Source organism: Mastigoproctus giganteus, chromosome 12 (assembly GCF_048544385.1).
Source record: "Mastigoproctus giganteus isolate SK-2022 chromosome 12, ASM4854438v1, whole genome shotgun sequence".
NCBI classification, from domain to species: domain Eukaryota; kingdom Metazoa; phylum Arthropoda; class Arachnida; order Uropygi; family Thelyphonidae; genus Mastigoproctus; species Mastigoproctus giganteus.
Genome location: NC_143586.1, coordinates 12,545,071 through 12,568,672, shown reverse-complemented (window position 1 = coordinate 12,568,672; position 23,602 = coordinate 12,545,071). Strand labels below are relative to the sequence as shown.

Below are 23,602 nucleotides of genomic sequence, written 5' to 3'. Positions count from 1 at the left end.
AAATAAAAGGATTTCTCTATAACAAACATAAATTTCTGCCTCTTAATCTGAATTTTTACTTTTTTATTAAAATATTCACATTTAAAAATGACCGAACACTTCAAATATATTGAAGTAATTGACAAGCTTGCAGCCTAACCTTGAGAAATCATTTGTGAAGATTTCCCATGCTCTTTTCTTGCAGTGCAGTAATGAAATGAACATCGACTAGAAGTTATTTCATTAGTTAGAGTGTATGTTTATCGGTATGACTCCAAGAAAGCGGATAGCTTTGCCAATTGCAGATAAAATTGTGATTTTATCTGAGAAAAATCAGATAATCACTGAGAAAGCCCAGAAGCCTTGATGGTTTAAAGGTTTGAAGACATTACCGACTATGTATCGAGCAAACCTAAAAGGCATGGATGACATCACAAATCTAAGAAGAATGAATCAGAGACTTAGATCACAAGATGAGCTTTTTATCTTTTTTTTTATTTTCTAAAAATATAACAGGATCTAATTCACTTTCTGAATTTCTAATAAGATAAGTTTTAATAAAAAGCTGATTCTATTTCTTGAATTTCAATAAAATTTAACTGAAGCTTTATGAGCAAAACTCATTGTTTTCATCACGTTTATCAGGATTATAATATATTTCACATTTTATGTATTGGGTAAAACTTTTTATTAATTTTCTTTTAGGAAATAATTTATCAGCATCAAGTATACCAAATGTTTTTATAAATGGAACCAAAAAAACCAACTACAAAATGTTGGGCAATTCCAATCTCTTCCATAAAAATGATCTTAATATACATTATCCAATTAAAAAATTTGAAATAATAAAAACAAAAAAAGTGGACAAAGTAATTGTTCACATAAATGAATTTAAAGTATTTTTACCGGATAGATTCAACAGAGAAATAACACAAAAATATTGAAGACTACAATAAAATAAAAATGAAACTAATTTATAAAAGTATGAAAAAAATGGGGAAAAAATAAAGCTCTTATAACTGATTTCAAAGAAGAAAATATGAAAAAGAAATAATTTTATTAAAAAGGGAGACCTTTTACTCATTTTTTGCTTAAACCTATGGTATTTTCTTAAAAATATAAATAATTGTAATTTTTTAATTTTTGTAGTTTAATTTAGGAAAATGAATGATTTTAAGAGGGGGGTGTTTTTAGGGAGGGGTGATTTTTTGTATTTGTAAAAGTGTACATTTGCTATAATCTGCATTTTCTATAATACTCACTATCCAGTTTGAGAAAGACATCTTTCTAACCATTATGAATTTCTCTATCCACAATGTTTCAACTGTGGCATCAGGGATTATATGAATCAAGAAGTTTTCCCCACATTCTGAAAGTTTATACTACCATTTGCAGTCGCCAAAGTATTACTGTGTTTAACAATTATGATATCAGCCAACTGGCTGTGTATGTACAATGTGCATCACTTTTAAGATAACTATAAAAAAGGCAAATATTTTGTAGCCATCAACAAAAAAAAAGTAAAAATAAATTACCTTGATTGAAGAAGAGATAACAGAAATGTAATCAGTGGTTCAACATGTCTCTGACCCACGAGCCACTTAATCACCTTTGTTTCAACTTCATGTTCTCTATTAAGGAATACAAGAAACTCAATTTCTCAAAATTTAAAACAATACAAAATAAATAAAAATATAAAGATGATCATTAATCAATTCAATTGTGTTAAATCAGATATTTAAAACAGAAATATCAATTTAGTCCAAATCTAGTTATAGGAAAAATTCTATATTTCAGGTATAACACTGCATCATATGTTTCATGTGTTTTCATATATTCTCATTCACACACACACACTCAACATAAAACTTTAACAAATTTCTTAACATTTTCATTTTAATCAGATAACTGCATTATTGCCAAGCAATCAAACCAATAAGGCCATCACTTAATACATTTTAAGTTAACAAAACATAAGTGTTTGCTTACTCCCATCTTCCAAAATGAAATGCTTTCACCTAGCCGTGAACAGTCCCATCTTCTTGCATGTTCCAACATATCTGAAAGTGTCAGTTTGACTGCTGAAAATATTGTTATATTTTAATCAGCTTCTTGTCCTATTTTTTTTACCTGCTCTCTCATGAGAGCTCTAAACAGAACAAAAACACTAGTAGTAGTGGCATGTGATGCAAGAAAGCAAGTGGCATGTGATGCAAGAAAGCTTATGCAGCATCAGCCAAAAACAAAAACAAAAAAAAAAAAAAAAAAAAAAATCACACCATTCCCTCCAAATGCCTGTCCGGTTGCTCCTTAAATTTATTCAACCTATCAACTTCCACAACGACAAATGGAAGTTTGTTCCAGCAATTAACCACCCGCTGGCTAAAGGCAAATTTCCGCACATCTATTCTACATCTGTCCTTTCTTAATTTGAATTTATGCCCCCTTAGGTTCGTAATCTGAACAAGTGCAAAGATCCCATCAGAATTTGGCATGCTCATCCCATTCAAGGCCTTATACACCTCAATCAGATCACCGTGCAGGTGCCTAGTCTCCAGCCACTGCAATTTGCAGAACTTAAGCCTCTCTTGGTAAGAGGATCCCTTCATTCCCCTCACCAATCTTGTTGCCCTTCTCTGTACATGCTCAAGAAAATCTACATCCTTCTTAAAATGAGGCCTCCATACCTGTATGCAGTACTCAAGGCGTGGCCTGACCATTGCCTTATACAGAGGGACAATCACCTCCTTTTCCCTGCTAGCAAAATTCCTATATATCATTGACAAAACCCCATGTCCTGCCCTGGCAGCCTATCTGCATTGCTCAGAAAACTTCATATCTGACTGCACAATTACTCTCAGGTCTTTTTCATTTTCTACCACCTTAAGTGTAGTACCATACAGTTGGTACGTTTCTCTGGGGTTACTTCTACCCATATGCAGTACTTTCCATTTGTCAAGGTTAAACTTCAGTTGCCACTTCTTAGCCCATCTGCCCAAATTATCTAGATCCTGTTGCAGTAGCACACTGCCATTGATGTCATTAACAACCCTGCCAACCTTTGTATCATCTGCAAACTTCGACATTAAGCATGATATACCTTCATCAATATCATTGATAAATATACAAAACCACAGTGGACCCAACACCGAACCCTGTGGGACTCCACTAATAACATTAGTCCACGAAGAGCAGCACCCATTGATTACCACCCTCTTTCTTCTCCCACTTAACCATCCTTTTATCCATTGTAGCAACTCACCCTTAATACCATTCTGCTCCAATTTGTACAATAGTCTTCCATGTGCAACAGTGTTAAAAGCTTTCCTGAAATCCAAATATTTGATATCAAAATTATTTTTTGCATCCAGTTCCTTTGTAACCACATCATAATATCCTATCAAATTTGTCAGACAAGACTTTCCCTTAACAAACCCATGCTGTGTCTGAATTATTGCTGCAGTCTTGTCTAGATGATCCTACAATGCATCTTTAACCAGTGACTCCATTATTTTACCCGGAACAGAAGTTAAACTAACTGGTCTGTAATTACTCATGTCACCCTTCGATCCCTCTTTGTAAATTGGGGATACATTTGCACATCTCCAGTCCGTGGGAACCTTCCCTGAGTCCAAGGATGCTTTATAATTATGGCTAAGGGTTTGCTTAGTTGCTTTGCTGCCTCCTTTAATATAACTGGATAGATCCCATCCACCCCAGGTGCTTATGGCTAAGGGTTTGCTTAGTTGCTTTGCTGCCTCCTTTAATATAACTGGATAGATCCCATCCACCCCAGGTGCTTTTCTTATGTTTAACTTCAACAATTTCTCCTCCACTTTGCTCTCAGTTATTACAAAATCATTAAGTATCCTGCTACAATTTGATAACCTTCTGCCATTTTCAAACCTTAATAATTCCTCATGTGTGAATGTAGATGCAAAATACTCATCCAGTTTGTTTTCTATCGAGTAGGATCATCAACAGTCGAACCATCCACGTCAAGTGGACCAATCTGATTCATCCCCTTCCTTTTAGAGTTTATATAAGTAAAGAAATCTTTGCTGTTTTTCTTAGCATCTTTTGCCAAGGATTTCTCGTAATCTGCCTTCGCCTGCCTAACCTCCTTTGTGACCTGATTACAGACTAGCTTATATCTGCCATAGGCTTCTGAGTCGCTTGATAATTTATATGCATCCCATGCATTTTTCTTCTCTGTTACGAGTCTCATTAGTTCATTTGATAACCATTTAGGCCTAAACCTTGAACAATATAGGTATGAAACTTCTAGTAGCATCCACGATTAATTCCTTGAATGCTTCCCACTTAGAATTTACTGTTGGTAACATCGTCAGTTGATCCCACTGTACAGAATTTAAAAACTTTCTGAGACCACTGTACTCACCTTTACGGAAGCAAAAACCCTTTCCTTTACCCTTGATGGTAATTAAATCTTTAAGTAAATCCCACATCAGTACACTGTGATCACTGCTACCTAGCGGTTCCTTTATCTGCAAATTCTTAATACACGAATGATCACTGCTGATAACCAGATCAAGAGTATTACAGTCTCTGGTTGCCTCTCGAACATGCTGCTGCAGAAAACAATCATCCAAACCACAAAAGTCTGACTAGTGTGTGAGTGACCAACCCACAAGTTCCAGTCAATATCTGGGAAGTTAAAATCCCCCATTATAAGATATTCCGATTTACTAGCCCACTCTATTTCTCTGTAAAATTGTTCATTGTACTCATTCGAGTCATTAGGCCTATAACACACTCCTACTCTTATTTTTGCTTTCGCAGTGCTTATGTCACACCAAACTGACTCAACAGTGCACTGTTCATCTATATCAACTAGGTGCACTTCTTTTGATTTTATGTTTTTCTTAATTAACAGCATAACACCTCCTCCCTTTCTATCCTGTCTATCCTTTCTGTACACATTACACTCCCCAAATTCCAGTTCTGCGTTCCTTATATCTGTGTGACACCACGTCTCTGCTATCCCAACAATATCCGCCTTTGATGTCTTGACCAACACTTCAAATTCATCAAATTTATTTACTATACTTCTAGCATTGGTATACATGCAAGCATACATGCTACTATTCCTATTCCTAGTTACCCTAACACATCCCATATACCCACCTATTTCACGATGACTGCCATCTATCCCTGAAACCCCCAACACCCCTCGCTCCAGGTCGCTATTTATTCTAACAGAAGTTGTGCAAGAATCACCTTCACCTGTGCCTGCGGCTACTGTTAAACTATTAGTCCTTGTATCCCCCCAAGCTAGCAGTTTTCCGACCCACGTAACGCTGCCTCGATAGCATCAGCAAATATTCTTGCACTCTTTCTATTTAAGTGTATCCCATCCCTGTAGAAACAGTCTCTCCTTTTAACAAGGATGTTGAGATGGCCTGAATTAGAAAGCTGCTTTCTATTTGAGAAATGACACATAGTGACTAAGTGCAAAAGGATACTGAAGTAATTATGAAATAATAGTCCATGAAATTAATTATAAAATACAAGAAAGAATGTCCATTAAAGGTAAAACTACATTCTTGCAACTAAAAACTGCTACGTGATTACAGAAAACATCTAAACAACAAACATTTAGCATTGTGGAGCAATGCTAAATATTTGTTGCTTAACAAATCTATATTCCTATAGATATATTTTGGACGGTTAATTTTAGGCATTTTGGGAGTGTTTGCTATACTCACTTTGGTCATGGTGTGCCTACTCATGTGGTGCAGTAAAAGTTTTGATATCTGTTACATAAGCACTGAATTAGGGCATGCTGGGTAATGAATGTCCTATCAAGCTAGGAAAAATAAAATAATAAAATATAACTGAAATTTTGGATATGTACCAATGTAAACAATATTGTAACCACCAAAAAAAAAAAACATAACAGGTGATGATCAAAAAGTTTGGGAGCTGAACTAATGTTTGGGAAATTATGAAGCTTACCAGTTATTCGGATGGATATCTATCCCACTCAGTGGGAGAGAACATAAAATCTTTTCAGTCTTTTTGAACTGGTTCTGTGACTAAGAAGTTTCAGTTTAGACAGGTGCTAACTGACAGTGACTACTTATCTTATCCAGTGGGCTGTATTGAGGCAGCTCCAGCAATAACTATGTTGCAGTTGCTCTCTCTCTCTTTTTGGCTCCAAATTTAGGTTGACTGTTTGATAGCCATGCACTCCAAACACTAACCTCAATACAGGATGATAAACCCAGCAAGTAATTGTATGCTGAAATGGAAGAATTCAGTACAAATGCAAGAGCAATAAGGTAGGCAAATTCATGCTTCAAGCTGTCCAGCCAAATAGCCACCTAGGCTATCACTATGATATCTTGAAGGTCTGTACTTAGCACCAAGTTGCTGAAACATCCAACACCATATTTCAGTGTTACTTCCTAGACACTTGAAACTGTTTCAAAGGCAATAGCAGAATTTGTATATGTGATCCCCTGGCACTCTTTCAACAGAACAATAAACTCTTCCATGTGGCAAGGAAAAACAGGCAGACATACTAGAGAGCACAATCTCATATTTCTGGTGATCCTTATGATGAAGGATCCTTGAAATTAGTGTCAGCAATGGAAAAGGGGAATCACCATGAATTCCAGGAATCTCTGAGGAAATCCTAGAAAGCTATTTGCAGGCCTATATACAGCCATTCAGCAAATGAAACTAGACTGATGACAAAATGCTATCATTAAATTTTAATTAGGATTTATTCAAATTTTGTAGGTGGTTGACTGTTATGAGGTTTTCTGCTGCATTACCTACTTTAGTCTCAGTGTGCTAGTTAATATGGTTTTTATCATGTATTATGTCCATACAATTGTGTATTCACAGGCCAATTTGCATGCTCCAAACCCAAAATGACTTGTGTGTGTGTGGGGGGGGGGGAATGTTATACTCTACAATCATGTAAGATTGCTCCTAAAACCTTACAATCACGTAAGGTTTTAGGAGCATCAGCAACTATGGCCATATTGCTCCATGTATACTATCTGTAAATTGAATGTTCTGTGGTCGATTTTCTGTTTGCTGAACAAAAAACCGAAGATTCCAGGAGAAAAAATCATGCTACCCTCACCTGACACCGACTAACTCAGCCACATTGTGAAAAAGACATAAAAAATTCCTCACATCACTGACAGGACTCTAACTTAGGTCTTTTCTCACCCAGCGTGGGTAGGACGGTGATTCTACCAACTGTGCTACCCATCAGGGCTGGAATGGATTACTGAAGTGCCTGAATATGTTTACACACCAGGTGCCAGTCTTATGATTTGATAACTGCACTTATTGGCTGATGTAATGTAAAACGTTAGTGATATTTTTTCCTACAAAAATGCAATGAATCCATAGGAAACAAAAACATAGTTAATAACTTCAAATTTGCTTAATTTAAAATATGAAATATATTAATTTCTTACTTTTGATGAAGGGCAGATGGAAGCAACTCAACTAAATTCATGACTAATGATTCATCTTTAGCAAGCATTAAAACATTCACTAGGATATTAGCTAAATGTAGATCCTCACATAGATACTTCTGTGCACAATGATCCTGTAGTGTTTGTTTGAGTACTGTCAGACTTCCTTCTTTAGTGAGTTTTGTATGCAGTGTAAGATTAGGTTCACTTACGATGGCAATCAGCTTTCCAAATATTTGTTCTGACACTCCTCTTATGTTTTGCAAATCTAGATTAGAGCAATGTTTGGCACACATGATCAGAACAGTAGCTGTGTAGTTTATTGCCATCTTCCTTATAAATATACTACACCCTGCCAAATAGTGCAATCCAAGGGTAAGAAGATCTAAAACAGGAAAGAATCAGAGAACAATCACGAAAGATGTTGAACTAAAATAATATTGTATATTTATAATGTTCTATTCAGGATTATGTTAAAGTTTTTATTCCTAATACACACATATAAGCATCAGATAGTGCATGACTTCTGTAACTGTTTGCAAAATTGCTACTTTATCTAACTGATCGATGCAATGAGATCATTAGAAGTTCTGGTAAAATAAAGGAAAGTCCAAAAAATTCAAGATTAATTTTCCAGTGTCCCAAAAACTTCTTTGGAGTAACGTGTTTGCCTTTGTTTTACATCCAAACATAATATATAATAAGCAGATAATTATTTAATATTTTTAAAGTACAGAATGTTCATAAAAGATCTGAAAGATGCCTTTATTTTGTTACTATTTCAAACTTTTTTGATATTACAATAACATAAAAGCTAGACACAATAACAAGAAAAGGATTTACTGAAAACATTTTACTATATGATCAGTACAATTCAATGTTAGCACCATTGGCTGAACTCTCTCTCTCTCTCTGTACATTACCAAATCCCCAATCAGCACTGCTACAGAATCTGCAATTCTGGTTCATAATTCTGGGATGTGTGAAACTTTAATCTAGTATATGGAATCTTTAAAAAATGACCCCAATAAGAAAATATCTAGAGATGTGATATTTGGTGACTGTGATAGCCAAGATGCAGAACCACCATAGCCAATTCACTGATGCAAGAACGTCCATGAAATGCTTTGCAAACTAAGAGCCTAGTGTAGTGATGTTTCAATTTTGCTGAAACAAGTGCAGAAATGCAAAATGCTTCCACAAATCAAGACAGTTGTCTATCTTGATTTTTGGAATTTTCATGGTATTTCCAGCAAAGAAGGGACCGATGACACAGCTGTGCATCAGATCATACCTGATATTAATTTTAGGGTTGTCATACTGAAATTTGAGGAGAGCAAGAGGTTCTTCTGAATTCTAGACTCAAACATTATATTTAACCATCTCCAACACAGAAAGTTACCTTGTTGAAGAACAGGACATTTGCAGGAAGTTTTTCTTCATTAATTGTGGCACCTGTACAAGTTTAACCTTATAAGCATATAGTCGTAGTTGTTACGTAAAACTTTGAGGACAGTTTTTGGTAGTAGCTGTAATTCTCTGAATAATCACTTGCTCAATTTTTGGGAGTAAGAAGAACATGCATATGCTTGCTCTACCACTTCATCACTAATGCACCTAGATGATTGGAACCTGTTTTGTGCTAAGCACTTCTTGAATAAGGTAGCCTTGGATTTTGCATACTACTCTCTGATGCTGGTTTTTGAATGGAGGATCCACTGCAGTTCATATAGAAATTTATATGGAAAAGAAACTGATTTATTTTAATGACCAATTAAAGATACTGCATTTTTTCTTGCAATTTTGTCATTCTCACTGTAGATATACTACAGTGATGCCACTAAGAATGAAAATGAAAAATCAATCTGATCCACTGGAAAACTTTTGCAATTTCTGCATCATACCTGCCAAACCATTTTATTCTAATTTAGCAATTCTAATTTGTAATTTAGCAAAATGGATCACTGGATCTCTTATGAACATATTGCATTATAAAATACACTGAGTGATCAATGAATCATGACCACCTATCTAATACTTAGTAGGTCCTCCTTTTGCTCTGAGTACAACAGCTATCCGACGTGGCACTGATTCAACAAGATGTCTGAAGCGTACAGGAGGTAGGGCCAATCAAGCTGCATGTAATGGGATCAGCAATGCAGGTATGGAGGCAATTGGTGTATCCAGACGCCTGATATGCCATTCCATAGTGTCCCACAAGTGCTCTATGGGATTGATGGTAGAGTTCGAAGGACACTCGATACGCTGGAAGTCAGAACTGTGTTCCTCAAACCATTCCTGCATAGCAAGTGCCCGGTGGCTCAGCACATTGTCACCTTGGAAGACACCATCACCATTCGGGAAAAAGTGTAACACAGCGTGGTGTACACAGTCAGCAAGCAGTTGACGTCACGTTGTTCACTGGTACGTTGTTCCATATGCACCAGGGGTCTATCCTGCCAGTGAAACATTCCCCACACCATACAATCACCTCCACCGGCTTTCACTTTTGATACCATGCATGATGGATCAAGAGCCTCATGTTGTTGAAGCCAAATCCCTACGTGACCATCCATGGTGTGGAGTAAATAACATGACTCATCTGACCAGCACACCATCTTCCAGTCTTCTAACGTCCAACTTGAATGCTCTTTGCACCAGGCAAATCTTTTATGGCGATGAACCTTGGTTAGGAGAGGATGCTGTAGGGGTCGTCTGCTGATATAGCCCATACATGCATCGCATAGTCATTCCAGATATTGTTCTGGATTGGCCCATGTTGTATTGGGTAGTCAACTCTTCAACAGTGCTGCACCTGCTTGCTTGTACGAGTTGTCGGACTCGGCACTCACCTCTAACATCAACCTTTTGCTGTCCTTTGCAGTTTTGCCGTCGGGTCATTGTTTGATCATTTTGATGCCAATCCTGGTACACTTTAACTACGGCGGCTCTTGAACACCCCACCAGTTCAGCCGTTTGGAAAATCAAGGCACCAGCTCATTAAGCACCCACAATCTACCCTTTATTAAAGTCCGATAAATCCTTCCTTTACCCATCACACTTGGAATTTTACTACCTATTAAACCACTGACACCTTACCTATGCTACGTAGGTCGACTAACTCCGTACTCTTTACCTCACGTGGTAAACTGGTCGCATTCAGTTTTCACAGGGGTAGTCATAATTCAATGATCATTCAGTGTATGACGCACATATTATTATTAGTTAAAGCATAAGGCAAAAAAAAAAAAAAAGCCCTCCCACATCACTTGTCCATCTCCAATAACTTGTTCAGTTCTTCCTTGAATTTATTCAAACTGCCCACTTCCACAACAATGATGGAAGTTTGATCCAATGATCAGCCACCCACTGGCTAAAGGCAAACCTCTGCATATCTATCCTGCAACTATCCTTCCTGAATTTGAAGTTATGTCCCCTCATGTGTGTAGTCTAAGCAAGAGAAGAATGCCATCAGCACTGAGCTTTCTCAATCCACACAAAGCCTTAAACACCCAATCAGATCACCTCACAGGTGCTTAGTTTCCAGATGCTGCAATTTGCTGAACTGAAGCCTTTCTTGGTAACAGCAATCCTTTGTTCCATTCGCCAATCTCATTGCCCTTTTCTGCACCCATTCCAGCAGATCTACATCTTTCATAAAATGAGGCCTCCACATTTGTATGCAGTATGGAAAATGTGGCCTAACCATTGTGTTATACAATAGGATAATCGCTTCCTTAGCTCAACTAGCAAAGTTCCAGTATATCATAGACAAAACCCCATGAGCTGTCTGTACTACTCAGAGAATCAGACAATTTTGGAAACATATATTGTATATGCTTGAAGGTGTACATGCCTTGAGAATCCAATGCTTTAACAATTTGTTTAACCCATCCTAGCTTGATACAGAGTGGTGGAAGAAAGAAATTGTTTCTTGCAAACATCAAGGAATGTATACATTGTGTGCACCAGGCTGAAACTGAATTCAGCAGACCATTCTCTTCTGAAGTACTGATCAAATGCTCTGCTTTCAGAGGCAGAAAAAGCAAGGGAACTCAGTGAACCAACCTTGCAAACATAGAAGAGCTCAATTTAAATAGGATGTTCCCATTTATACTGGTCACACTCATTCTTCTCTAAAATATATTTCACACTTCCATAATCTTCTTCAATATGGTTTGGTTTGGTTTGGTTTTTGGTTTTATTGGCGCATTAGCTACTAAGGCTATAATGCGCCAAGACCATCTTCAATATGAACACAAGTGTGCAACAGGAATCAATTGTGTATAATCCCATTGGGAAGCAACACAGCTTTCAAACTTTTACTTGAACTGTCTACGAAAAGATTCTGCTCTTTTAAATGTGACTAATATCAATTTCTTCATAAATACCAATTAAATGAAAATGACAGAACAGTGATTATACAATAGTATAAAAATGTGCATGAGTGACATCTTTTTCTATATGTGGGAGTCTTGCAGCTGGGATACAGTAAAGATGAGATGTCAGGCTCTCTGCAATTAGATTTGTTATAGACCTAAGTCCCTCACTAAGTCTTGCTGCTTAAGGAAAAGTGACACTTTAACAGGCTTCTGAGATGTAATTCCAATTATTCTGTAAATAGATTCATCATCCAATTCGGAAGACTCTTCTCTGGAAGGTGGAATGGGAATTGGCAGAGAAATAGAGAATAGTATTCAGTATATGGTATATGCTTCAGTTTTCGCCTCACAGATATTTTAAACTTTGCTATCTCCAACATAGAACAGTAGCAGTTGTTATAATGGTTTGCAGCTGCAGGCACAGAAAAAGTATATATTTACAACTTCCATGAAACCATCCTACCAATATTGGCTGCAATTACGGCAGCAGAAATGAGGTACTACAATTACTACAATTTGCCTTGATCACCTACAGGAAAAATAGGCTTCATATGCGCTAGACATGAAACTTGTTTTGGATATTATGCAGCCTTCATTAGGCTATATTCAAACATAGCATACTGAACCTGGAAATAATTTGCATCTTTGCTTGGTAGACACAGCAAATTACAAAAAAAAAATAAATAAATAAAAAAAAAATCCTTATATACTACAGGTTTTTATATGTCATGGTACTGGTATGAACTTATGTAATACATATAAATGTCACAAGAACATAAAATCTTTAACTGCTGCTGAAATATTGATATTAGAGAAAAACAAATATAAACATATAAAAATGAAATATAAACATTTTTAATATTTCATTTTTAAAAATGAAATATGAAAAATGATGTGATCAATAAAATAATATATACAAGAAACCTTTTGCCCAAAGTAGTATCTGAGAATTTTTTTTTTTTTAAGTTTAAATTTAATTATTATTTCTAGTCAAAAATCAGGTATTAACTTAGTTAACAATTTAATTGAAATGTACAAAAATCCACAACTCACAAACTTGCCTTGCTGATTTAACCATTTCAGACCTTCATGATGCTGAACTAAAGCACAAAAACATTGAAGGACTGCACTTTGCACAGACGGTGATGCAGCAGACAGAACATGTTTCTGGCACAGTTTAATCAAGTTATCCAAAACTACCTTCCCATCATCCAGAAAAAGAAATTTTTCTCCAGATTTTATAAGAACTTGTAGTAGCAGAAGTCCAAATGCACTTGCTTGGGTATTTTGACAACATGTCTCTGAAGTGACATGTTGAAGGAAAGCCATTATGCTACTGTACTTAAGGATATCTTCCTGAAAACCTAAAAATGTAAAACTACATTAAAAACTTGAATTAAACAGTCTGATGATGCTGAACAAAAAAAAAAAAAAAAAACATTTTCTTTCTATGTCACAAAGTACTCCAACAACTTAAATATCATTATTATAGAAAAAATAAAAATCACTACCTCCATTTAATTTTCTCTGGTCTTGCTTTATTTTTTCTCTATTCTGATGAAAAAAAAAAAAAATGGCAGGGTCAGGGAGACAAGATCAAACAACTCAGGTAGGTTATAAGGAGCTAGCACAAATGCATATATACACAGTGTTTATTTTGTGGCCACTTTTGTCAGTTCATGGGTTGGAAATTGGAAGGAACCTTATGTTACCTTTGGCACTAATTCATAATGGTAAATTATGAAGAAGGGCTGCATACTGGAAATGCCTGAATAAAAGTGTCTTGAAATATGATAGGATTCAAATCCTTTCAAACTGGTAGCAAGTGACATATTCTGTAAACCATATAGCAATCTAATCATAACATAAAAAAAAAAAAATCACAGCATACCTGCCAGCTTTTAGATTTGCAATGATGAAATACTTTTATATTTAAATACTTAATACTTTTATATTTAAGGAAGATCTCCTACTTTTTGGATGGATGATTGGATGTGCTTGACTAGGGTTCAGAGAGAGAGAGAGAGAGAGAGATGTTCAAACTTTTCAGAGTTAGTGTTATTAACTATCTATTATAAATTATTAATTGCTTGCATGTATTTTTTTATAATTTATCATAATAGTGAATAATTTATTTCTTCTCATGACATAATACACAACAGATCCTTCATATCTTAACTTCTGTTCCAGGAAAATTAATGGAGGCACTGGTTAAAGAAGCACTGCAGGATCATCTAGACAAGACTTCAGTTATAGCTCGGACACAGCATGGTTTTGTTAAGGGAAAGTCTTGCCTGACCAATTTGATTGGATACTATGATGCAGTCACAAAAGAACTGGATGCAGGGAATAACTTTGATATTATATATTTGGATCTTAGAAAGACTTTTGATACTGTTGCACATGGAAGACTGCTGCACAAATTGGAGCAGTGTGGTATTGGAGGGAAATTGCTGCTGTGGATAAAGGGATGGTTGAGGGAGAGAAGACAGAGAGTGGTAATCAATGGACACTGCTCATCCTGGACTAATGTTATTAGTGGAGTCCCTCAGGGTTCAGTGTTGGGTCTGTATTTATAAATGATATTTATGATGGTATATCAAGCTTAATGTCCAAGTTTGCAGGACGATACAAAGGTTGGCAGGGTTGTTAAGAACACTACTGACCCTATGCTGCTGCAACAGGATCTGGAAAGGTTGAGCAGATGGGCTGAGAGGTGGCAAATGAAGTCTAACATTGACAAATGTAAAGTACTACATATGGGAAACAGCAACCCCAGAGCAACGTATCAACTCTGTGGTACTACACTGACAGTGGTAGAAAATGAAAAGGACCTGGGGGTAATTGTGCAGGCAGCTATGAAGTTCTCTGAGCAGTGCACATAGGCTGCAAGAGTAGCTCATGGTGTCTTGTCAATGATATACAGGAATTTTTCTAGCAGGGATAAGGAGGTGATTATTACCTTGTATAAGGCAATGGTCAGGCCACACCTTGAGTACTGTATACAGGGCTGGAAGCCTCATTTCAAGAAGGATGTAGAGCTGCTGGAACGAGTACAGAGAAGGGCAACAAGACTAGTGAATGGAACAAAGGGTTGCTCTTACAAAGAAAGGTTTAAGTTTTGCAAATTACAGTGTCTGGAGACTAGGCACCGGCGAGGTGATCTGATAGAGGCGTATAAAGCCTTGAATGGTTTGAGCATGCTCAATGCTGATGGGATTCTTCCTCTTGCTCAGAATAATCACCTGAGAGGGCATAAATTCAGATTGAGGAGAGACAGATGTAGCATAAATGTGCGGAAATTTGCCTTTAGCCAGCGGGTAGTTGGTTGGTGGAACAGACTTCCATCCCTTGTTGTGGAAGTTGATAGCTTAAATAAATTTAAGGCTCAGCTGGACAGGTATTTCGAATGAATGGAGGGATGAAATGGAAGTGGTTTTTTTTTTTTGGCTGTTGCTGCATAAGCTTGCTTTCTTGCATCATATGCCTCTACTAATGCTAATGCCTGATATACAGGTTTTCCTTCAACATACCTACTAATTTTCAGGAGCATGTTTTAGAGGCAATTTGGTTTCTATCAATTACAGGTCAATTTGAATATTATTGAGTTCAGCACTGGTGTAATATGGTAAGCTGACACTGCTGTAACTGTGAGACTCTTGGTTTGTTTGTATGTTTTGGCTAGTGTGGTTGTGTTGCAGTGTTATTCATAATGCCACAAATTTATGAATGGAGAATAAGCTAACAGGCATTTTGTATACAGTTTCTGCAATGAAAATGGTAAGTTTGCTTTAACAGAAAACCAGCAACAATATCCACATTGTGTAATTCCACATTTCGATATCATTCAAATGTACATAGAACTTTGAGGCAAACTGGTTCCCTCCCCCAAGCAATTTCAGGATGTGAGCAACAATGACTTGGATAAGGCAATGTTCTGGTTGCACAGCCACAGCATATCAAAACCTGCTTACAAGTGTATTCAGGATTTCCACAATGACTGGTACCACACTGACACAGGTATTGAGGATTTTGCACCATGACGGGTTTTATCCTAATCACCTACAAAGGGTACAATGCCTCTCAAAACTGTGTACAATTTTGTGAAGCACAGCTACAAATTCTGTCTGATATCCATGGATGACACTTAATCTGTCCATGAGAGTATTAACAAGAACATATAAAAGTATGATAAAAATTTCATACTTTTCTCCATTGCTTAATATTTCATTATATCTCCATTTTCCTTTTTTTAAAAAAGAAAAGGAATTTCAAATTAACAACACAAAAAATTCTGGCTCTTGAGCATAACAATATCTGCATATTTTCAGAACGTAACATATTTATGTTCAGAACATAACAGAACATATTTTTGCCAGATGGATAGGTAAAGGAAGAGTCCATTTGTGTGGCCAGCTCATTTACCAGAATTAAACCTTATATTTCCTTCTCTGGGATTGTATGAAGCCACCATGGTCTTAAGATGGAAACAAGTTAACACAGTTAATAGAGACCATATGTGAAGTTACTGTTGGCATCAAAATCTAACTGGCATGAGTGTGGTGAGTGCCAGCAGCCTATATCTGTTTAGAGGCCTAAAGGCAGGGTTCGTCAAAACTCTGAGAAGTGGCCAATCTGTATTAAATGTATAATGATATGGTAACACTTCAATAAGCATTTTAAAATTCTCATGTGGTATAACTGTCTTTGATTTCAATTAAATTCTAGTAATGACAAATTACATAGTTGTTCCCCCTTTCAAATAATTACTAACTGTTATGCTTGTAGTGGGGAAATTCAACAATATTCATGGATGACACTCAATTTGTCCATGATGGTATTAACAATGCAAGAAATTATCACTCTTCGACGTAAAAAATCCATGAGGCAAAAGAACATATTTTCAATAGCGATTTTCAGTAAATGTGATGTGGAATATACTTGGACCACATTTTATTAAAGGATGTTTAATAGCAAACATTTATTACAGAAAATTTCTGAAAAATTAACCACCATCATTACCATTATAACCTCTTGTAACACAAGGGCAAATGTGCATATAGCATGCTGGAGCACACATCATATTTAAGCATGGGGGTGATTGAATTAGGATTTTAGCTACATCAGCAACTTATGCCATGTTGCACCATATATACCATGTCCATAAATTGCATATTCCGTGATTTATTTGCCTGTTTGCTGGATAAAAAAAACCGCATTACCCTCACATGAGTCAAACTAACTCAGACACATTATGAAAAAGGCCCTTAAAAATTCCTCACATCATTGATGGGATTTAAACTCAGGTCTTATCCACCTGGAGTACAGTGCTTATACCAACGTGCTATCCATGAGTGCTAACAGAGGGACTATGGATGTAGTACGCATGGTGAAGTAACAAGGTAGTTATTTTTAAAAAAATGGATTTAATTGTATATAAATTTGAAAGTTGACTAAAAATTTGACATACTTATAAGTGTTAAAGGCAATAATAATGAAGGTGACCTGCAAAATGATTCTGTATTTATTTGTTATATTACACTAGCATATAATTCAGTAATGGTGTTGAACCAACATATGGTTTATTGGTTTTTTTGGTTCCATTTACCTATATGTATACAATGGGTTATTCATAAACAATACAATCAAATGCAACTACTTTATCAAATATAATTACAACTTGGCTATTAAAATCTTCTGCTGAGTTTAAAAAAAATTAAAATTAATTACAATTCAGAAGGGCTGTTTTGAGACTATTTTAGAAACAAGAACTAATTATAACACAAAACTAAATTCAGCAAATTAATGCAGCATTAGATTATACCTGGCAGGGTGCAATTCTGCTAACTGATCATCAATGGTCAAATTAAAATCAAATTTTTTAAAAAAATAATAAAATAAAAAATAAAAATAAATAATATTTTTATATTTTTATTTTAAATAAATTTAAAAATAAAAAAATATACATTTTTAAAAATCTGATTGTTGGCTATCTTGAAGGCCATGTAGCAAAATCACACTTTGCCAAGTATAATCTGACATTGCCTTAATTTGCTGCTTGTAGTTCTGTGACAGGGCCGCCACAAGTGGATAGGCGAGGTAAGCTTTGCTTATGGGCAAGAGGGTGCTGAAATTTTTCGATATTGTTTTCTGATTGGTTGACTTATCGGTATTCAGCATTTAGGGTAAGAAATTTTATTTTGCTTACTGGCGGCACATAGGAATGCAGTGCTACTGTCCTGTGATATGATTAGTGTTCTTATTTCTACAATAGTCTTGAAGACAGCTTCATTGTCTTAGTAGTAATGAACTGTTTGCAGTTCCTTACTACTTATGATGTACAATGAAGTGGTGAATAATTTACATCAATTATTCACCAACTTACTGTATAGGTATTGAACATTTTGGTAATAAAATTATGCTTACCATTACTATTTTCTGTATATAGTTTGTTGTTTTCTGCTGAATTCTGCAAAAACGTAAGCAACTTCTGTAACAGGGCATCATCAATATCAGGTCTCAGGTGATCATGCTGGATCAATTTCAGAACACTGTTTAGCTTGTTAAAAAAGGCTTCATGCTCATTCAGCTCCATAATGTGAAGATATTAATAGTCTATTAGGCAAAAAAATATATATATATATATATATATATATATATATATATATATATATCTAAATAACCAAATCACCCAGTTGCTTCCTGTCTCCAATTTAATCTAAAAATCATTGTATTTCTGAAACAAATAAATCAATTTTATTTGAAGGAAAAATAAACAAAATATGATGTTCACTCTTCAGTACATGTGTTTGACAGTTCATATTGAGTTCCCACATGCTCTGACTATTGTGTTATTATTACTATTTTATTATTTTTTTTCCTTCTTCAAATAAATTGATTTATGCTTGTTTCCAAAATATGCTGATTATGTTTTTAGACTAAACAAAGGATAGAGAACAACTTTCCCACCGAGAAAAAAGTTTTAATTTAGAAATCAAACTCTAAACAATAATAATTAATTCAATTTTAATATAAAATTCAAAAGTTTCAGCCAATATATCAAAAAAAAGTCCCGACAACAAAATGGCCCGAACATAAAATTAAGCAAGATAGAAATACAAAGAAATACAAAACTCAAGCTGAAGGACAATCCAAAAGACCATTATTATTTTAATGAAAGTCATCTCACAATTATGATAATGGTCGAATACCCTTTCCTACTGTAGTTTTATTTCATCTGATGCCCAACCAATATTTAAGTTCAGCTGTCTTCATCACTGGGTTGTAGTGTAGTGGTGTATTGGCTTGAAACTGAAGTTATATATTTGGCTTACATACTATACATCCTATGTTTCTTATATACAAGGTGTTTCAATTAAAATGCACTAAGCTCTATCTCCATTAACTTAAGAATTAGGCTTTTGTCACATTTTAGGCTGAAACTTTTGAATTTGATGTTTAAACTATACTGTACTAAGTATTACCATTTAGATTTCATTATTTCTAAATTTAACTTCTGCCTAATCAACTGCTTTTTTTCCTCAATAGGAAAGCAGTTGCCCATCCTCAGTTTAGTATAAAAACATCAGTGTACTGTTTCCATCATCGAACTTTTTAAAAATAATTCTTTTGAATGTTATTTCTTTTGTTGTTATTTGCAAGAGGAGATGCAACACAACTGCCCTTGTATAGCGAGCTGTTCAATAAAACTGAATGCCTCTATTGAAAAGCAACCATCATATACAACTGTTATGTTTATTTGTTTTTTGCTTTTTTTGCTTCAAATTAAATCAGTTTTTTTTTTTTTCGGAAGTACACCAATAATGCATTCAGACTAAACAGAGGATAGGGAACAACTTTCTCATGAGAAAAAATGCTTAATTACACAAAATATAATTGAAATTGTAAAATCTAAATGGTAAGACAGTCTTAATTTCAACAACAAATTCAAAACTTCATTATTCATTATTTTTCAGTCCAAATATGACAAAAAAGGCCAGATTACATATAGCCTAAATCTAAAAATAATTGAGATAGATCCCAGTGTATTTTAATCAAAACAGACTTTGTGCATGTGTGGGTGCGTGCGTGCATGCACACATATAAGTGTACCTTGGATACATATAAGTGTGTATCCAACTTCATCCATCATATTCGTTTCAATTTCAAAATTATATTAAATATTTGTCCATTAGTCTGTCATTGTTAATTTATAATAGTGAAAATAATTAACACTAATTAATATATGCAGCTTTAAAGATTTTTTGTTCTAATTTATATACTTTATGAAATGAAATATTTAATTCCGGTTACTTTACAGTCTGACGTAGCCAAATGGTCAGGAGAGAGAATGCTGTAGCATACACTCTTTGAGTGGACCACAGTTCAAGCCTGTGACTAATATATGATTGGCAATTTCATTCGTGATTTATTGTAAACTCCTCTGACCTGGTGGTCAAGCCAGAGTATAAATATATATATTTTTTTTTTATCTCCTTAAGACAACTGTCAATTAATAATGGTATCCACTTATGGAAATAATTACAAATTTGAATTCAGAGAAAGAAGTGATGCAATATGAAACAAAACTCACCCGAGGTGTACAACCCTAGAGTTCCCTTAGTAAGCAAGCAAAGTTTCAGGTTGTTTGTTTGTTATTTGGTTTTGAGGAGCATTAGCAACTAAGGCCATATTGCTCTGGGGTATGCGGTGGTCATTACCTGACCTTTCCGCATCCTCCGTATTTGGTGGTCACGGGCTCGAACCCCGGTCTAATCAAGAAGCGTGTGCTACACACTGCTGCTCCTGCCCACCTGGCTACGGAGGCCCCATTTTCAGGTCTCGAGGTGAGTAGATTTATGATAAGTCATTATCAACAGCAATCTTAAGTCAGTAATACACTTGCAGTTCGTTATTCAATATTTTTAAACTTTAAAAATAATACTCCATAGTCTAAAATAAAAATAGAAAATAATCATAAAATAATACTCCATCGCATAAAGCTATAATTACTTACTATTCTCTGTTTAGCTTGTCTACTAACATTGTCATGCTCTTTCAACTAAATATCATAAATTCCTTTCATATAAAAGGAATACAGCTAATTTTAAAAAGCATACAATCAACGAAATTAGTGTAACAGTTATATCATTATCTGACATAATGTTATATTACTTTAATACAGTAGCAGAAGCTTGAGGGTTTTTAAGCTAGCTCCCTCCCTCACACTATAAAACTGCTATGTCCATTCAGCAGCAACTGAAAGTATCTTTCAAGAAAAGCTCCTGTTTTAATCTCTTTGTTCAAAATTTGAAATTCTTTAAAATGGAAAATGGAAATATAATGAAATATTAAGCAATGGAAAAAAAAAAAAGTTTGACATTTTCATTTTATATTTTTATAGTAAAGGAGGGAAAAAAAGGGTATGAATACAGCTTGAGCTTTTTTTTTTCCCCCCCCAGGATTTTTACCATCTTGTTTAATATTAGAATTTATGTCCATGCATCACATCGCCGACTGGGCTAGCCGTGTGGGTAAAGTGCCTGCCTGGCAACCCAAAGGTCGCGGGTTCGAATCCCACCTCGGGCTTGGATCAGAGAGTACTGCAAAAACCTTGGGAGGTGCATTATGGCCACAGAAGCCGATGCACCAACAACTAACTAAAAAAGCAAAAAACAAAGCATCACATCAAATATCAATTAAGCAGAGATTCAGCGCATCCGTAGCCAGGTGGGAAGGAGCAGCAGTGCATAGCACACGCTTCTTGATTAGACCGGGTATTTGGTGGTGACGGGGTTCAAGCCCGTCACCACCAAATACGGAGGATGCTAAAAGGTCAAGGGTATGACCACTGCATATTCCCAGAGCAATATGGCCTTAGTTGCTAATGCTCCTAAAAACCAAACAACAACAAGAGAGATTCAAAGTACATGCACGATTCTTTAAACATAATATTATGATAAATTTCAAACTGACTATGAACAATACGGTTCAAAATTAAACTGAGGGTCAGAGGTTTCCCAAGCAAAAAATAAATAAATATATATATTTGTTTGTTTATGATGACTTTAATTAACCAGATTAAAAAATATTATATAATTCTAAAATTCAAAGTGTTATTTTGAATCTTTCAAGTATACCAGCACTAAATGTGTGTACAATAATATACACTATTAACAATAAAAAAAAAAATACCCGCCTCATATGTTTATGTCCTCATAATCATTTGCCGAATTCTTTCTTAAATTTATTCATCAACTTATCCATTTCCACTACATAGTAATTTGTACCAACAATGAATTACTTTCTGGCTGAAAGCAAATTTTTTTACATCTATCTTGCAGCCAGCACTTTTCAATTTAAGTTAATGTCCCCTTATGTGTGTTGTTCGAGAAAGAGCAAGGATGCCATCAGCATTTAGTGAATCTATTTAAACCCTTAAATACTTCAATCAGTCTCCTGCCAGGTACTTAGTTTATAAGCACTGTAATTTGCAGTGCTTATAAACTAGGCACCTGGATCTACAACTTTACTACGATGAAGCATCCAAGCCTGTATGTAGTACCCAAGATGTGACCACTTATACAATGGGATAATCACCTCGCCCTTGCTGGCATAATTTCTGTATATCATCATCAAAATCCCATAAGCTGTCCTGGCAGCCTATCTGCACTAGGCAGCAAGGCTAATACATCAGAGGCTAGCAAGGAAATACCAGTTGATCAAATCAAGTGTACCACATTACAAGCATGAAATCTGTACTGGGACCGCACCATAATAATGGTCAAGACAATCCCGCACAACAGACCTGACATAACCCTTGCTGACAAGAAGGCAAAGGCTATCTATCTGACTAACATAGTGGTGCCCAACATTGGTAACCTCCAGAAAACCTTCAAAGAAAATATCTGGAAGTACATGGACCTAACAGGAGATCTAAGAGATGTGGCATATGCCACACCTCTTGGAGTAACTACCATCTTGATCATCGTGCCAACCACCAGTATGATGCCAAAGACTACATAACAGCGTAGCAATGACAGGTCTCCCAAAGCACACCTACAAGGAACTCAAAGTCGCAATCCTGAACACTACAAGTGTTCAGGTTTGCGACTTTGGACAAACCCCCAGGGGCTCACATCTGGTGAGTAAGGGCTTGGCACACCCAGGGTCCTGAGCTGGATATCATCATTCTTCTCTTTCTTGGTGATTCCCTTCTACTTCTCTCTCTCAGTGTAATTCGGAATTTTTTTTTTTTTTTTTGTCTAGTACAGCATAAGCCTCAGGCTTCCTTGCACCATATGGTTAATAACAATAATAATAATTGTAGGATAGTTAAAGTTTCTCGATCAACAATAACACCAGACATAACAACAACCCTGTGCGCTGTAGCAGTATCGGGGTGAAATGCCCTATCAGGGAGAAATAATATAACAATAACATGAGCAAAGGTACATTAATTTAACCACATTGTTTGATGATTTATTGAAACATGGAAGCACACATAAAATTTATAAATTTTGACTTTTGCTCCAAGCAAACATCGAGATTACCTTACCGTTAGAATACTCAGTTGAAGTTTTTTCTTTCAATCATTAGCTTCATTTGTTTCCTCGATATGTTTGTTTTCTTAATTCAGTGGTCCCAAATTTTTCTGAAAAAAAGCAATCCACCATTCGTAATGAATTTTTATATATGCCGATGTACACAATCAGCAACACTCACATGTACCTCATAGTCAAAGCACTAAAGCTCCACCTAGTTTCATGTTTCAGTACT

General features: G+C 35.6%; 1 protein-coding gene across 1 annotated transcript; it reads right to left on the bottom strand.

The window, feature by feature from the left end:
- Positions 1-445: 445 nt before the first annotated feature.
- Positions 446-23,520, bottom strand: LOC150076701 (uncharacterized). Its single transcript, XM_090386617.1, has 6 exons — positions 23,382-23,520; positions 18,251-18,439; positions 12,886-13,188; positions 7,443-7,827; positions 1,515-1,610; positions 446-518 (listed from the first exon to the last, which is right to left on the bottom strand). The coding sequence occupies exons 2-6, from the start codon at positions 18,417-18,419 to the stop codon at positions 446-448; spliced, it is 1,026 nt and encodes a 341-aa protein (XP_090242743.1). The 5' UTR covers positions 18,420-18,439; positions 23,382-23,520.
- Positions 23,521-23,602: the final 82 nt, after the last annotated feature.

Excerpts from the sequence above, each read along its gene's own strand:
- LOC150076701 (XM_090386617.1), bottom strand. The coding sequence starts at position 18,419 with ATGGAGCTGAATGAGCATGAAGCCTTTTTTAACAAGCTAAACAGTGTT. Across the intron at positions 7,828-12,885 it reads GAAATGGTTAAATCAGCAAG|ATCTTCTTACCCTTGGATTG; the intron begins GCAAGTTTGTGA and ends TTCCTGTTTTAG. Across the intron at positions 1,611-7,442 it reads CCATCTGCCCTTCATCAAAA|AGAACATGAAGTTGAAACAA; the intron begins GTAAGAAATTAA and ends ATTCCTTAATAG.